Genomic DNA, 15,389 nt, shown 5'->3' with positions numbered 1-15,389 from the left:
GGAGCCATGGGTTGGTGCAAATCCTGAGTGGGAGGGGTGTGTGTGAATATGCAATAAGGAAATATTAGGGAGCAGAGGAAACAGTGAGAGCAGGTGCAGAGGAGGACAAGCAGCATGGCAGAGCTCAGTGTTCGCTCCGTTCTGGTCACTGGGGCCAACCGAGGCCTCGGCCTGGGACTCGTCCAGCATTTCCTGAGGATGCCAAAACCACCACAGTGGATCTTTGCAGGCTGCCGGGACCCCAAGGGACAGAGAGCACAGGTGAGCCTGGGCTGGGAGACAGTGGCTGTGCTGGGGGATTGGAGGACTCAGTGCCAGCAGGAGATTGGAACAGGGAGGGCTCTGGCAAGAGTCTGGAGACTCAGTCAGGCACCTGGGCCACAGGGCAGCTGGGCTGAGACAGCGGGAGAGCAGCTGTGCATGGGATGTGTGGAGGGAACTGTGCTACTTGGCCATAGAGTCCTCCCCATCCATTGGGTTCAGGGCAGCTGGAGCACAGTGCACGGTCCACAGCAGAGCAGGGATGGAGCCAGAGCAATGTTGGCTTTTCCTGGGAGACGCTGAGTCTCTGCACAGCCCCTCCAGCCTCTCCCTGCCTACACAGTGCCCTCTCTTTCAGGAGTTACAGAATCTGGCCTCCAAGCACCCCAACATCATCATCATCCCGCTCGGTAGGTGCCCCGAGCTGGGGATCCTTTGCCCCAGTTCCTCTGGCGAGTGCCCAGGCTGGGCACACCCTGGGAGCCCCGTGCTGGGAGGGAGCTGTGCCAAAGGGCTGGTGCCTGCAGGGCCATGGGGCACTGCCACCTCTGGGGGGACACAGGGGACTCCCCCGTGGGGACACAGGCTCTGACCTCCCCTGTGTTGGCTCTGCAGAAGTCGCTGACCCCAGCAGCATCAAGGCAGCTGCAGCCAAAGTTGGGGAGCACCTGGGGGGCTCTGGGCTCAACCTCCTCATCAACAACGCTGGAATGGTCAAGTCAAACACACTTGACACTGAGACACTGGAGGACATGAGTGAGGTTTACACCACCAACACCATTGGGCCCTTGCTGATGGGCCAGGTGAGACCCTCACCCAAGCTGGGCTGTGCTGGGGGAGCATGATGGGCTGGTGGCAGGGGGTCCTGCCTCCACTCCAGTTACCAATGGGCTCTCAGTTGATGAGAAACTCATAGAGCCATGGGGTGGAGCTCAGGAACTGCAGCCTGGCAGGGAAGAGCAGGGAGGATGCCCCAGTGCTGGTGTCAGTGTTTCCCACTGTGGAAAGAGCTTCTCCCCTGCCCTGTGCCATGTCTGTGTGTGCTTCTATCCCTCTCTCTCCACACAGGCCTTTCTGCCCTTGCTGAAGAAGGCTGCCCAGGGGAGCCCAGGCTCAGGGCTGAGCTGCAGCAAGGCTGCCATGGTCAATATATCCAGCATTGCTGGCTCCATCAGTTCCTTCTTTGGTTGGGAAGTAGTTCAAGCCACCTCGTACCGCTGCAGCAAGGTACCGTCACACCTTTGCTTCCCCTGCCTGGCTCAGACATCGGTCCTCTTGCTGCCACTCCTTCCCCTCCCACCACCATGCCCTGTCTGTCTCCCCACAGGCTGCTCTGAACATGCTGAGCAAGTGCCAGTCCCTGGCATACAAGGAGCATGGCATCCTCTGCATCGCTCTCCACCCGGGCTGGGTGCAAACTGACTTAGGCGCCACTGCTGGAAAGGTAAGAGGAATTCCATGGGGGCAGGTCTATCCGAGATCCTGTGCTGATTTTCCATGAGGGGAAGTTGCTGTCCTGAGCCCCATCCCTGTCTGCCGAATCGCTGCTGGGCCACCTTCCCCTGTCCTGGTCATGGGTGCTGGGTACCTCGTCCTGGGTTCTGGGTATCTCCCTCCCCTCAGTTCCCTGCTTGGCCTCTCTGTCATGGGTCTTCAGGGTTTTCAGGTCTACCCTTTGTCCTGGAGTGCCTCCTTCCCCCAGCTTTGGCTGGACCAGGGACTCAGGCATGGTTTGCATGTCTCCCTCTGCCACACAGCCACCTCTGACAGTGGATGAGAGCGTGCAAGGAATGCTGAAGGTCCTCTCCTCCCTCTCTGAGAAGGACACTGGCACCTTCCTGGACTGGGAAGGGAATGTCATATCCTGGTGAGACACCACTTCAGGATCCTGGCAGCCAAGAAGCACCTTTGGCACTGCTCCCATGTCCCCAATATCCTAAATAAACTCTTGCTGTAAGCCCCAGCTCTGTTGTGCATTGTCAGCTCATGGGATGGCCCATTCCCAGGTACCCCACTCCTCCACTGGGGATTGGTGGTGCTTCTGCCTGGCAGAACCAGGCAGGGGCTGGGTGGATGGGGCAGGGGGTGGTCCATGGGCTCCCTCCCCTCCACGGGCACTGTGCCTGGGACAGCATCTGCAGCACCTCCCCTGGCACCTCACCTTGCTGGCCCGGTACAGGTACATGGGGGCCTCTGGCACCCTGAGGCACAGCCCAATGGAGCCCAGTTTGGTGGAGATGTTGATGACACTGGCCCTGCTGCAGCTCAGATTCCCCTTCCCTTGCCTCTCCTGGCTCATGACAGCACATTTCCCATGAACAGCAGAATTTGCCAGGAATAACCAAGGGTTTTATGCCCTTTGGAAGTGAGGACTGGCTCCCTGCCAAGATCTTTTTCCTGGAGTTTAAAGGGCAGGAGCAGCAGCTCCTCCTGGAGCCATGGGTTGGTGCAAATCCTGAGTGGGAGGGGTGTGTGTGAATATGCAATAAGGAAATATTAGGGAGCAGAGGAAACAGTGAGAGCAGGTGCAGAGGAGGACAAGCAGCATGGCAGAGCTCAGTGTTCGCTCCGTTCTGGTCACTGGGGCCAACCGAGGCCTCGGCCTGGGACTCGTCCAGCATTTCCTGAGGATGCCAAAACCACCACAGTGGATCTTTGCAGGCTGCCGGGACCCCAAGGGACAGAGAGCACAGGTGAGCCTGGGCTGGGAGGCAGTGGCTGTGCTGGGGGATTGGAGGACTCAGTGCCAGCAGGAGATTGGAACAGGGAGGGCTCTGGCAAGAGTCAGGAGACTCAGTCAGGCACCTGGGCCACAGGGCAGCTGGAGCACAGTGCACGGTCCACAGTAGAGCAGGGATGGAGCCAGAGCAATGTTGGCTTTTCCTGGGAGAGGCTGAGTCTCTGCACAGCCCCTCCAGCCTCTCCCTGCCTACACAGTGCCCTCTCTTTCAGGAGTTACAGAATCTGGCCTCCAAGCACCCCAACATCATCATCATCCCGCTCGGTAGGTGCCCCGAGCTGGGGATCCTTTGCCCCAGTTCCTCTGGCGAGTGCCCAGGCTGGGCACACCCTGGGAGCCCCGTGCTGGGAGGGAGCTGTGCCAAAGGGCTGGTGTCTGTGGGGCCATGGGCACTGCCACCTCTGGGGGGACACAGGGGACTCCCCCGTGGGGACACAGGCTCTGACCTCCCTGTGTTGGCTCTGCAGAAGTCGCTGACCCCAGCAGCATCAAGGCAGCTGCAGCCAAGGTTGGGGAGCACCTGGGGGGCTCTGGGCTCAACCTCCTCATCAACAACGCTGGAATTCTGAAAGTTAATTCACTTGATACTGAGACACTGGAGGACATGAGAGAGGTTTACACCACCAACACTGTTGGACCCTTGCTGATGGGCCAGGTGAGACCCTCACCCAAGCTGGGCTGTGCTGGGGGAGCATGATGGGCTGGTGGGAGTGGATCCTGCCTCCAATCCAGTTACCAATGGGTTCTCAGTTGATGAGAGGCTCATAGAGTCAAGGGCTGGAGTTCAGGAACTGGAGCCTGTCAGGGGAGAGCAGGGAGCATGCCCCAGTGCTGGTGTCAGTGTTTCCCACTGTGGAAGGAGCCTCTCCCCTGCCCTGTGCCATGTCCGTGTGTCTCCTGTCTCGTCTGTCTCCACACAGGCTTTTTTGCCCTTGCTGAAGAAGGCTGCCCAGGGGTGCCCAGGCTCAGGGCTGAGCTGCAGCAAGGCTGCCATCATCAACTTGTCAAGTGCTGGTGGCTCTATCGCTTCTTTACTTACATGGGAAATAGCTCAAGCTGCCTCGTACCGCTGCAGCAAGGTACTGTTACACCTTTGCTTCCCCTGCCCTGCTCAGCTGTGTGACCCCTTGCTGCCACTCCTTCCCCTCCCACCACCATGCCCTGCCTGTCTCCCCACAGGCTGCTCTGAACATGCTGAGCAAGTGCCAGTCCCTGGCGTACAAGGAGCACGGCATCCTCTGCGTTGTCCTCCACCCCGGCTGGGTGCAAACTGACATGGGAAGATCTCTTGGGCTGCCGGTAGGAATTCAATGGGGGCAGGTCTATCAGAGATACTGTGCTCATTTTCCATGGGTGGGAGTTCGTGTCCTGAGCCCCAGCCCATGCTTTCCCTGCCCATTTACTGGTGGGGCAGTTCTTCCTGACCTGGGTGCTGGGCATGTCCCTCCCCTCAGTTCCCTGCTTGGCGTCTCTGTCCTGAGTGTTCAGGGTTTTCAGCTTTTCCCTTTTACTCTTCAGTTTCTCCTTCCCCCAGCCTTGGCTGGACAAAGGACTCAGGCATGGTTTGCATCTCCCCTTCTACCCCACAGCCACCTCTCACATTGGATGACAGTGTGCAAGGAATCCTGAAGGTCCTCTCCTCCCTCTCTGAGAAGGACACTGGCACCTTCCTGGACTGGGAAGGAAAGGTCATGCCCTGGTGAGACACCACTGCAGGATCGTGGAACCCAAGAAGTACTTTTGGCACTGCTCCCATGTCCCCCACATTCTCAATAAACTCCTGCTGCAAACCCCAGCTCTGTTGTGCATTGTCAGCTCATGGGATGGCCCATTCCCAGGTACCCCACTCCTCCACTGGGGATTGGTGGTGCTTCTGCCTGGCAGAACCAGGCAGGGGCTGGGTGGATGGGGCAGGGGGTGGTCCATGGGTTCCCTCCCCTCCATGGGCACCGTGCCTGGGACAGCATCTGCAGCACCTCCCCTGGCACCTCACCTTGCTGGCCCGGTACAGGTACATGGGGGCCTCTGGCACCCTGAGGCACAGCCCAATGGAGCCCAGTTTGGTGGAGATGTTGATGACACTGGCCCTGCTGCAGCTCAGACCCCCTTCCCTTGCCTGCCTGCTCCAGGAGTGACAGAAATTCCTGCTGCAAGGACACAGATGATGCATGAAGATGTGGCAAGCCTGCAGTTTGTGTCTTGCTGGAGAGCAATGTCAGCAGGTGGAGATGTGTTGGCCATGCAGGTGCCCATCCTTCTGCCAGGAGACTGGATCCATGGGTTTACTTCCCTCCATGAGAGTTTTGTTTCACTTGACAGTCAGGGAATGGGCATTGGCTTGGAGGAGGCAAGATCATGGCAGAAAGTGTGTGCTCATGGCCATGTGAGGAATGTCCTGGCTCAGTGGTGTGGGGCAGGGGCATGAGATCAGCCTGTTACCAGTGTTGTGTGGGTCTGATGTGGAAAGTCCTTCTTGTGAAGGTGTTCAGTCCATGTGAGCCATGGAGCTTCCCACATCCCTCTAAGGTTCCTGCTCCTTCTTTCCCTCCTCATTCCCATCATCTTCTCCTGGCTCATGGCAGTATGTTTCCCAAGGACAGTAGAATTTTCCTGGAATCACAAAGGGTTTTTGCCCTTCGAAAAATGAGGAATGGCTTCCAGCCAGGATCTTTGTCCTGGAGTTTAAAGGTCAGGGGCAATTGCTCCTCCCAGATCCACGGGTTGGTGTAAAACCTGAGAGGGAGGGGTGTGTGTGAAAATGCAATAAGGAAATATTAGGGAGCAGAGGAAACAGTGAGAGCAGGTGCAGAGGAGGACAAGCAGCATGGCAGAGCTCAGTGTTCGCTCCGTTCTGGTCACTGGGGCCAACCGAGGCCTTGGCCTGGGACTCGTCCAGCATTTCCTGAGGATGCCAAAACCACCACAGTGGATCTTTGCAGGCTGCCGGGACCCCAAGGGACAGAGAGCACAGGTGAGCCTGGGCTGGGAGGCAGTGGCTGTGCTGGGGGATTGGAGGACTCAGTGCCAGCAGGAGATTGGAACAGGGAGGGCTCTGGCAAGAGTCTGGAGACTCAGTCAGGCACCTGGGCCACAGGGCAGCTGGAGCACAGTGCACGGTCCACAGTAGAGCAGGGATGGAGCCAGAGCAATGTTGGCTTTTCCTGGGAGAGGCTGAGTCTCTGCACAGCCCCTCCAGCCTCTCCCTGCCTACACAGTGCCCTCTCTTTCAGGAGTTACAGAATCTGGCCTCCAAGCACCCCAACATCATCATCATCCCGCTCGGTAGGTGCCCCGAGCTGGGGATCCTTTGCCCCAGTTCCTCTGGCGAGTGCCCAGGCTGGGCACACCCTGGGAGCCCCGTGCTGGGAGGGAGCTGTGCCAAAGGACTGGTGCCTGCGGGGCCATGGGGCATTGCCACCTCTGGGGGGACACAGGGGACTCCCCCGTGGGGACACAGGCTCTGACCTCCCTGTGTTGGCTCTGCAGAAGTCGCTGACCCCAGCAGCATCAAGGCAGCTGCAGCCAAGGTTGGGGAGCACCTGGGGGGCTCTGGGCTCAACCTCCTCATCAACAACGCTGGAATTTTGAAAGTGATTACACTTGATACTGAGACACTGGAGGACATGAGAGAGATTTACACCACCAACACCATTGGGCCCCTGCTGATGGGCCAGGTGAGACCCTCACCCAAGCTGGGTTGTGCTGGGGGAGCATGATGGGCTGGTGGCAGGGGGTCCTGCCTCCACTCCAGTTACCAATGGGCTCTCAGTTGATGAGAAACTCATAGAGTCAAGGGCTGGAGCTCAGGAACTGGAGCCTGGCAGGGAAGAGCAGGGAGGATGCCCCAGTGCTGGTGTCAATTTTGCCCAGTTTGGAAGAAGCTTGTCCCCTGCCCTGTGCCATGTCCATGTGTGCTCCTGTCCCATCTGTCTCCACACAGGCCTTTCTGCCCTTGCTGAAGAAGGCTGCCCAGGGGAGCCCAGGCTCAGGGCTGAGCTGCAGCAAGGCTGCCATGGTCAATATATCCAGCATCGTTGGTTCCATTTCTACTTCCTTTGGCTGGGATAAGATGCATATCACCTCATACCGCTGCAGCAAGGTACCGTCACACCTTTGCTTCCCCTGCTCAGACCTGTGTCCCCCTGCAGCCCCTTTTCCCCTCCCACCACCCTGCCCTGCCTGTCTCCCCACAGGCTGCTCTGAACATGCTGAGCAAGTGCCAGTCCCTGGCGTACAAGGAGCACGGCATCCTCTGCGTCGCTCTCCACCCTGGCTGGGTGCAAACTGACATGGGCAGCGCTGGTGGAGAGACGGTAGGAATTCCATGGGGCAGATCCATTAGAACTCCTTTGCTGATTTTCCATGAGGGGGAGTTGCTGTCCTTGCCATAGCCCTGCGTGCCCAATCACTGCTGGGGCAGCTACCCTGGTCTGGGTGCTGGGTTTTGGGTATCTCCATGCCCTCACTTCCTGTCTCTGCCCCTCTCCTGTGGTTCTCAGCTTTCCAATTCCCCTGGGGCATCTCTTTCCGCTGGCATCTGCTACTCCAGGGCCCTCAGCCGGGCCTTGGGCATGGTTTGCATCTCCCCCTCTGCCCCACAGCCCCCTGTGACAGTGGATGACAGCGTGCAAGGGATGCTGAAGGTTCTCTCCTCCATCTCTGAGAAGGAGACCGGCGCCTTCCTGGACTGGGAAGGGAACGTCATACCCTGGTGAGACACCACTGCAGGATCCTGGCAGCAGGACCCTGCGACACTGCTCCCACGTTTTCCACATCCTCAATAAACTCTTGTTGAGAGCCTCCAGCTCTGTTGAGGATTCTCAGCTCATGGGATGGCCCTTTCCAGATATCCCACTCCTCATCCCAGGATGCAGTGTTGCCCACAGCTGCCCTCGACCCACGGCTGTCACTGGCATACCCATGAGTGTCCCATGGCACCGTGACTGCTCTCTGGAGATCTCCCCTCCAGGAGGCACTGGAGAGGCTGGAGCAGGGCCCCTTTCCTGAGAGGAGAGAGATCTTTGAATCCCTGCACAACTGGATTTCCCTTGCCCAGGCTGAGCTGCCTGAGGGGCTGGGTGACACTGGGACCAGCTGCCCTCTCCCCCCAGCTGGGAGATGCCAGGTCACAGAGGGGCAGAGGGACACACAGCACTTGGGCAGGGCACAGGGATTCTGCCCCAGGCCCCAGCAGAGGGTTTGAGACTGAAGACAGAGCAGAGAGGCATCAGCTGCCAGAGTTTACAGAGATGGGGGTACAGAGTAAAGGGGGACCACAGGGAACATCTGTAATTCAGGGAAAGGGGAGAGAAGCTGATTCCCCAGCACTTCTCTTCTTGAAGCTCTGCAGCCAAGAAACTCATCCCCATGTTCTGGGCAGCCTGGAAGAGGCACAGCCCTGCCAGCACATCTGGGGGAGCAGGTGGGCAGGAGAGGAGACATTTCCCATCCACAAAATGGCTGTGAAGGTGGGAAATGGGACTTGGTCCTGGGACAAAGCATCAGCATGACCTGTTGGAAAGGCTCAGTCCTGGCTCCTGCTCTCCCAGTCTCTGTGCTTCTGCCTGGCAGAACCAGGCAGGGGCTGGGTGGATGGGGCAGGGGGTGACACATGAGCTCCCTCCCCTCCACGGGCACCGTGCCTGGGACAGCATCTGCAGCACCTTCCCTGGCACCTCACCTTGCTGGCCCGGTACGGGTACATGGGGGCCTCTGGCACTCTGGGGCACAGCCCAATGGAGCCCAGTTTGGTGGAGATGTTGATGACACTGGCCCTGCTGCAGCTCAGACCCTCCTTCCCTTGCCTGCCTGCTCCATGAGTGGCAGAAATTCCTGCTGCAAGGACACAGATGATGCATGAAGATGTGGCAAGCCTTCAGTTTGTGTCTTGCTGGAGAGCAATGTCAGCAGGTGGAGATGTGTTGGCCATGCAGGTGCCCATCCTTCTGCCAGGAGACTGGATCCATGGGTTTACTTCCCTCCATGAGAGTTTTGTTTCACTTGGCAGTCAGGGAATGGGCATTGGCTTGGAGGAGGCAAGATCATGGCAGAAAGTGTGTGCTCATGGCCATGTGAGGAATGTCCTGGCTCAGTGGTGTGGGGCAGGAGCATGAGATCAGCCTGTTACCAGTGTTGTGTGGGTCTGATGTGGAAAGCCCTTCTTGTGAAGGTGTTCAGTCCATGTGAGCCATGGAGCTTCCCACATCCCTTTACGGTTCCTGCTCCTTCCTTCCCTCCTCATCCCCATCATCTTCTCCTGGCTCCTGGCAGCATGTTTCCCAAAGACAGCAGAATTTTCCTGGAATCACAAAGGGTTTTTGCCCTTTTTTAAACAAGTACTGGCTCACAGCCACGATCTTTGTACTGGGGTTTAAGGGCAGGAAAAGCGGCTCATCCTGAAGCCATGGGTTGGTGTAAAACCTGAGTGGGAGGGGTGTGTGTTGAAAATGCTAAAAGGGAATGTTAGAGAGCAGAGGAAACAGTGAGAGCAGGTGCAGAGGAGGACAAGCAGCATGGCAGAGCTCAGTGTTCGCTCCGTTCTGGTCACTGGGGCCAACCGAGGCCTCGGCCTGGGACTCGTCCAGCATTTCCTGAGGATGCCAAAACCACCACAGTGGATCTTTGCAGGCTGCCGGGACCCCAAGGGACAGAGAGCACAGGTGAGCCTGGGCTGGGAGGCAGTGGCTGTGCTGGGGGATTGGAGGACTCAGTGCCAGCAGGAGATTGGAACAGGGAGGGCTCTGGCAAGAGTCTGGAGACTCAGTCAGGCACCTGGGCCACAGGGCAGCTGGAGCACAGTGCACGGTCCACAGTAGAGCAGGGATGGAGCCAGAGCAATGTTGGCTTTTCCTGGGAGAGGCTGAGTCTCTGCACAGCCCCTCCAGCCTCTCCCTGCCTACACAGTGCCCTCTCTTTCAGGAGTTACAGAATCTGGCCTCCAAGCACCCCAACATCATCATCATCCCGCTCGGTAGGTGCCCCGAGCTGGGGATCCTTTGCCCCAGTTCCTCTGGCGAGTGCCCAGGCTGGGCAAACCCTGGGAGCCCCGTGCTGGGAGGGAGCTGTGCCAAAGGACTGGTGCCTGCGGGGCCATGGGCACTGCCACCTCTGGGGGGACACAGGGGACTCCCCCATGGGGACACAGGCTCTGACCTCCCTGTGTTGGCTCTGCAGAAGTCGCTGACCCCAGCAGCATCAAGGCAGCTGCAACCAAGGTTGGGGAGCACCTGGGGGCCTCTGGGCTCAACCTCCTCATCAACAACGCTGGAATTCTGAAAGGGAATTCACTTGATACTGAGACACTGGAGGACATGAGAGAGATTTACACCACCAACACCATTGGTCCCTTGCTGATGGGCCAGGTGAGACCCTCACCCAAGCTGGGCTGTGCTGGGGGAGCATGATGGGCTGGTGGCAGGGGGTCCTGCCTCCACTCCAGTTACCAATGGGCTCTCAGTTGATGGGAGGCTCATAGAGTCAAGGGCTGGAGCTCAGGAACTGGAGCCTTGCAGGGAAGAGCAGGGAGGATGCCCCAGTGCTGGTGTCAGTGTTTCCCACTGTGGAAGGAGCTTCTCCCCTGCCCTGTGCCATGTCTGTGTGTGCTCCTGTCCCGTCTGTCTCCACACAGGCCTTTTTGCCCTTGCTGAAGAAGGCTGCCCAGGGGTGCCCAGGCTCAGGGCTGAGCTGCAGCAAGGCTGCCATCATCAACATGTCCAGCTATGCAGGCTCCATCGAGGATATGTATGTGTGGGAGTATGGACAAGTTGTCTCCTACCGCTGCAGCAAGGTACTAGCAGATTTTGCTGGGAGTGAGCCCAAGCATTTTGCCCTCCATATGATTACACTGCCTTCCAACCTCCCTGTCCATCTGTGCCCCTCTCTACACTGTGACTGAGCTCCTGTTTGTCCCTTTGTACCTATCACAGCACAGTTAAGTGCCTGGCCCTGGGTTTTACCTCAGAGGGATATGATATGGTGCACCTTCAATTAGGCAGGGCATCCGCACAGGGGTAGTGAGGGAGTATCATGTACCCCAAGAAGTGGCCCCCTCTGCCATATCCCTGCCCCAACCGTGGGGTTGGCACATGTCCCCTGGCAGCTGCCTTTCCCCTCCCACCACCCTGCCCTGCCTGTCTCCCCACAGGCTGCTCTGAACATGCTGAGCAAGTGCCAGTCCCTGGCGTACAAGGAGCACGGCATCCTCTGCGTCGTCCTCCACCCCGGCTGGGTGCAAACCGACATGGGAAGATCTCTCAGCCTGCTGGTAGGAATTCCATGGGGCAGATCCATCAGAGCTCCTGTGCCGATTTTCCATGGGTGGGAGTTCGTGTCCTGAGCCCCAGCCCATGCTTTCCCTGCCCATTTACTGGTGGGGCAGTTCTTCCTGACCTGGGTGCTGGGCATGTCCCTCCCCTCAGTTCCCTGCTTGGCGTCTCTGTCCTGAGTGTTCAGGGTTTTCAGCTTTTCCCTTTTACTCTTCAGTTTCTCCTTCCCCCAGCCTTGGCTGGACAAAGGACTCAGGCATGGTTTGCATCTCCCCTTCTACCCCACAGCCACCTCTCACATTGGATGACAGTGTGCAAGGAATCCTGAAGGTCCTCTCCTCCCTCTCTGAGAAGGACACGGGCACCTTCCTGGACTGGGAAGGAAAGGTCATGCCCTGGTGAGACACCACTGCAGGATCGTGGCACCCAAGAAGTACTTTTGGCACTGCTCCCATGTCCCCCACATTCTCAATAAACTCCTGCTGCAAACCCCAGCTCTGTTGTGCATTGTCAGCTCATGGGATGGCCCATTCCCAGGTACCCCACTCCTCCACTGGGGATTGGTGGTGCTTCTGCCTGGCAGAACCAGGCAGGGGCTGGGTGGATGGGGCAGAGGGTGGTCCATGGGCTCCCTCCCCTCCACGGGCACCATGCCTGGGACAGCATCTGCAGCACCTTCCCTGGCACCTCACCTTGCTGGCCCGGTACAGGTACATGGGGGCCTCTGGCCCCCTGAGGCACAGCCCAATGGAGCCCAGTTTGGTGGAGATGTTGATGACACTGGCCCTGCTGCAGCTCAGACCCTCCTTCCCTTGCCTGCCTGCTCCATGAGTGGCAGAAATTCCTGCTGCAAGGACACAGATGATGCATGAAGATGTGGCAAGCCTTCAGTTTGTGTCTTGCTGGAGAGCAATGTCAGCAGGTGGAGATGTGTTGGCTATGCAGGTGCCCATCCTTCTGCCAGGAGACTGGATCCATGGGTTTACTTCCCTCCATGAGAGTTTTGTTTCACTTGGCAGTCAGGGAATGGGCATTGGCTTGGAGGAGGCAAGATCATGGCAGAAAGTGTGTGCTCATGGCCATGTGAGGAATGTCCTGGCTCAGTGGAGTGGGGCAGGGGCATGAGATCAGCCTGTTACCAGTGTTGTGTGGGTCTGATGTGGAAAGCCCTTCTTGTGAAGGTGTTCAGTCCATGTGAGCCATGGAGCTTCCAACATCCCTTTACGGTTCCTGCTCCTTCCTTCCCTCCTCATTCCCATCATCTTCTCCTGGCTCCTGGCAGCATGTTTCCCAAGGACAGTAGAATTTTCCTGGAATCACAAAGGGTTTTTGCTCTTTGAAAAATGAGGAATGGCTCCCAGCCAGGATCTTTGTCCTGGAGTTTAAAGGGCAGGGGCAATTGCTCCTCCCAGATCCACATGTGGGTGTAAACCCTGAGTGGGAGGGGTGTGTGTTGAAAATGCTAAAAGGGAATGTTAGGGAGCAGAGGAAACAGTGAGAGCAGGTGCAGAGGAGGACAAGCAGCATGGCAGAGCTCAGTGTTCGCGCCGTTCTGGTCACTGGGGCCAACCGAGGCCTCGGCCTGGGACTCGTCCAGCATTTCCTGAGGATGCCAAAACCACCACAGTGGATCTTTGCAGGCTGCAGGGACCCCAAGGGACAGAGAGCACAGGTGAGCCTGGGCTGGGAGGCAGTGGCTGTGCTGGGGGATTGGAGGACTCAGTGCCAGCAGGAGATTGGAACAGGGAGGGCTCTGGCAAGAGTCTGGAGACTCAGTCAGGCACCTGGGCCACAGGGCAGCTGGAGCACAGTGCACGGTCCACAGTAGAGCAGGGATGGAGCCAGAGCAATGTTGGCTTTTCCTGGGAGAGGCTGAGTCTCTGCACAGCCCCTCCAGCCTCTCCCTGCCTACACAGTGCCCTCTCTTTCAGGAGTTACAGAATCTGGCCTCCAAGCACCCCAACATCATCATCATCCCGCTCGGTAGGTGCCCCGAGCTGGGGATCCTTTGCCCCAGTTCCTCTGGCGAGTGCCCAGGCTGGGCACACCCTGGGAGCCCCATGCTGGGAGGGAGCTGTGCCAAAGGGCTGGTGCCTGCAGGGCCATGGGCACTGCCACCTCTGGGGGGACACAGGGGACTCCCCCGTGGCGACACAGGCTCTGACCTCCCCTGTGTTGGCTCTGCAGAAGTCGCTGACCCCAGCAGCATCAAGGCAGCTGCAGCCAAGGTTGGGGAGCACCTGGGGGGCTCTGGGCTCAACCTCCTCATCAACAACGCTGCAATTCTGAAAGGGAATACACTTGACACTGAGACACTGGAGGACATGAGAGAGGTTTACACCACCAACACCATTGGTCCCTTGCTGATGGGCCAGGTGAGACCCTCACCCAAGCTGGGCTGTGCTGGGGGAGCATGATGGGCTGGTGGCAGGGGGTCCTGCCTCCACTCCAGTTACCAATGGGCTCTCAGTTGATGAGAAACTCATACAGCCATGGGGTGGAGCTCAGGAACTGGAGCCTTGCAGGGAAGAGCAGGGAGGATGCCCCAGTGCTGGTGTCAGTGTTTCCCACTGTGGAAGGAGCTTCTCCCCTGCCCTGCGCCTTGTCCATGTGTGCTCCTGTCTCTTCTGTCTCCACACAGGCTTTTCTGCCCTTGCTGAAGAAGGCTGCCCAGGGGAGCCCCGGCTCAGGGCTGAGCTGCAGCAAGGCAGCTGTGGTCAATATATCCAGTACTGGTGGCTCCATTGGTGCTTTGCTTACTTGGCATAGAATTCAAGCCACCTCGTACCGCTGCAGCAAGGTACTGTTACACCTTTGCTTCCCCTGCCCTGCTCAGCTGTGTGTCCCCTTGCTGCCACTCCTTCCCCTCCCACCACCATCCCCTGCCTGTCTCCCCACAGGCTGCTCTGAACATGCTGAGCAAGTGCCAGTCCCTGGCGTACAAGGAGCACGGCATCCTCTGCATCGCTCTCCACCCCGGCTGGGTGCAAACCGACCTGGGCTCCGCTGCTGGAAAGGTAATAGGAATTCCATGGGGTCAGGTCCATCAGAGATCCTGTGCCGATTTTCCATAATGGGGGTGTTCGTGTCCTGAGCCTCATCCCTGCCTGACCAATTGCCTCTGGGGCAGCCTCCGCTGTCCTGGGTCCTGGGGCCCGGCTGCTGTGTGCTGGTTGCTGGGTTCTGGGTATCTCCCTCGTATCCGTTCCCTGCTTGGCCTCTCTGGTGTTCAGGGTTTTCAGGTCTCCCCTTTGTCCTGGAGTGTCTCCTTCCCCCAGCCTTGGCTGGACCAAGGACTCAGGCATGGTTTGCATCTCCCCTTCTACCCCACAGCCGCCCGTGACAGTGGATGAGAGCGTGCAAGGAATGCTGAAGGTCCTCTCCTCCCTCTCTGAGAAGGACACTGGCACCTTCCTGGACTGGGAAGGAAAGGTCATACCCTGGTGAGACACCACTGCAGGATCGTGGCACCCAAGAAGTACTTTTGGCACTGCTCCCATGTCCCCCACATTCTCAATAAACTCCTGCTGCAAGCCCCAGCTCTGTTGTGCATTGTCAGCTCATGGGATGGCCCATTCCCAGGTACCCCACTCCTCCACTGGGGATTGGTGGTGCTTCTGCCTGGCAGAACCAGGCAGGGGCTGGGTGGATGGGGCAGGGGGTGGTCCATGGGTTCCCTCCCCTCCATGGGCACCGTGCCTGGGACAGCATCTGCAGCACCTCCCCTGGCACCTCACCTTGCTGGCCCGGTACAGGTACATGGGGGCCTCTGGCACCCTGAGGCACAGCCCAATGGAGCCCAGTTTGGTGGAGATGTTGATGACACTGGCCCTGCTGCAGCTCAGACCCTCCTTCCCTTGCCTGCCTGCTCCAGGAGTGGCAGAAATTCCTGCTGCAAGGACACAGATGATGCATGAAGATGTGGCAAGCCTTCAGTTTGTGTCTTGCTGGAGAGCAATGCCAGCAGGTGGTGATATGCCGGACATGCATGTTCCCATCCTTCTGCCAGGAGACTGGATCCATGGGTTTACTTCCCTCCATGAGAGCTTTGTTTCACTTGGCAGTCAGGGAATGGGCATTGGCTTGGAGGAGGCAAGATCATGGCAGAAAGTGTGTGCTCATGG

General features: G+C 58.3%; 3 protein-coding genes across 7 annotated transcripts; all 3 read left to right on the top strand.

Moving 5' to 3' along the window:
• The first annotated feature begins 25 nt into the window (after nt 1-25).
• On the top strand, nt 26-2,216 carry LOC306807042 (C-signal-like). Its single transcript, XM_079316295.1, has 6 exons — nt 26-261; nt 620-671; nt 877-1,064; nt 1,330-1,488; nt 1,589-1,705; nt 2,019-2,216. Exons 1-6 carry the CDS (start codon nt 115-117, stop codon nt 2,130-2,132), a joined length of 777 nt encoding a protein of 258 aa, XP_079172421.1. The 5' UTR covers nt 26-114; the 3' UTR covers nt 2,133-2,216.
• Nucleotides 2,217-2,733: 517 nt separating this feature from the next.
• LOC306807038 (C-signal-like) lies at nt 2,734-4,797 on the top strand. The gene is made up of 6 exons (XM_079316287.1): nt 2,734-2,954; nt 3,214-3,265; nt 3,469-3,656; nt 3,922-4,080; nt 4,181-4,300; nt 4,591-4,797. The coding sequence occupies exons 1-6, from the start codon at nt 2,808-2,810 to the stop codon at nt 4,702-4,704; spliced, it is 780 nt and encodes a 259-aa protein (XP_079172413.1). The 5' UTR covers nt 2,734-2,807; the 3' UTR covers nt 4,705-4,797.
• Nucleotides 4,798-5,760: 963 nt separating this feature from the next.
• LOC306807037 (C-signal-like) lies at nt 5,761-14,804 on the top strand. Of its 5 annotated transcripts, none has more exons than XM_079316285.1 (6): nt 5,761-5,972; nt 6,232-6,283; nt 6,488-6,675; nt 6,942-7,100; nt 7,195-7,314; nt 11,554-12,504. In XM_079316285.1, the coding sequence occupies exons 1-6, from the start codon at nt 5,826-5,828 to the stop codon at nt 11,665-11,667; spliced, it is 780 nt and encodes a 259-aa protein (XP_079172411.1). In that variant the 5' UTR covers nt 5,761-5,825; the 3' UTR covers nt 11,668-12,504. The 5 variants fall into 5 exon arrangements, with proteins under 5 accessions (XP_079172411.1, XP_079172408.1, XP_079172412.1 ...); XM_079316282.1 differs by lacking the exon at nt 11,554-12,504 and adding an exon at nt 7,603-8,126; XM_079316286.1 differs by lacking the exons at nt 5,761-5,972; nt 6,232-6,283; nt 6,488-6,675; ... (1 more) ...; nt 7,195-7,314; nt 11,554-12,504 and adding exons at nt 9,385-9,660; nt 13,197-13,248; nt 13,453-13,640; ... (1 more) ...; nt 14,166-14,282; nt 14,599-14,804.
• Nucleotides 14,805-15,389: the final 585 nt, after the last annotated feature.

The sequence above is a fragment of the Erithacus rubecula genome (genome assembly GCF_903797595.1).
Source record: "Erithacus rubecula genome assembly, chromosome: 12".
Classification (NCBI taxonomy): Eukaryota; Metazoa; Chordata; class Aves; order Passeriformes; family Muscicapidae; genus Erithacus; species Erithacus rubecula.
Note: the sequence above shows the minus strand (reverse complement) of the source record. Positions and strands in the feature narration are given on the sequence as shown.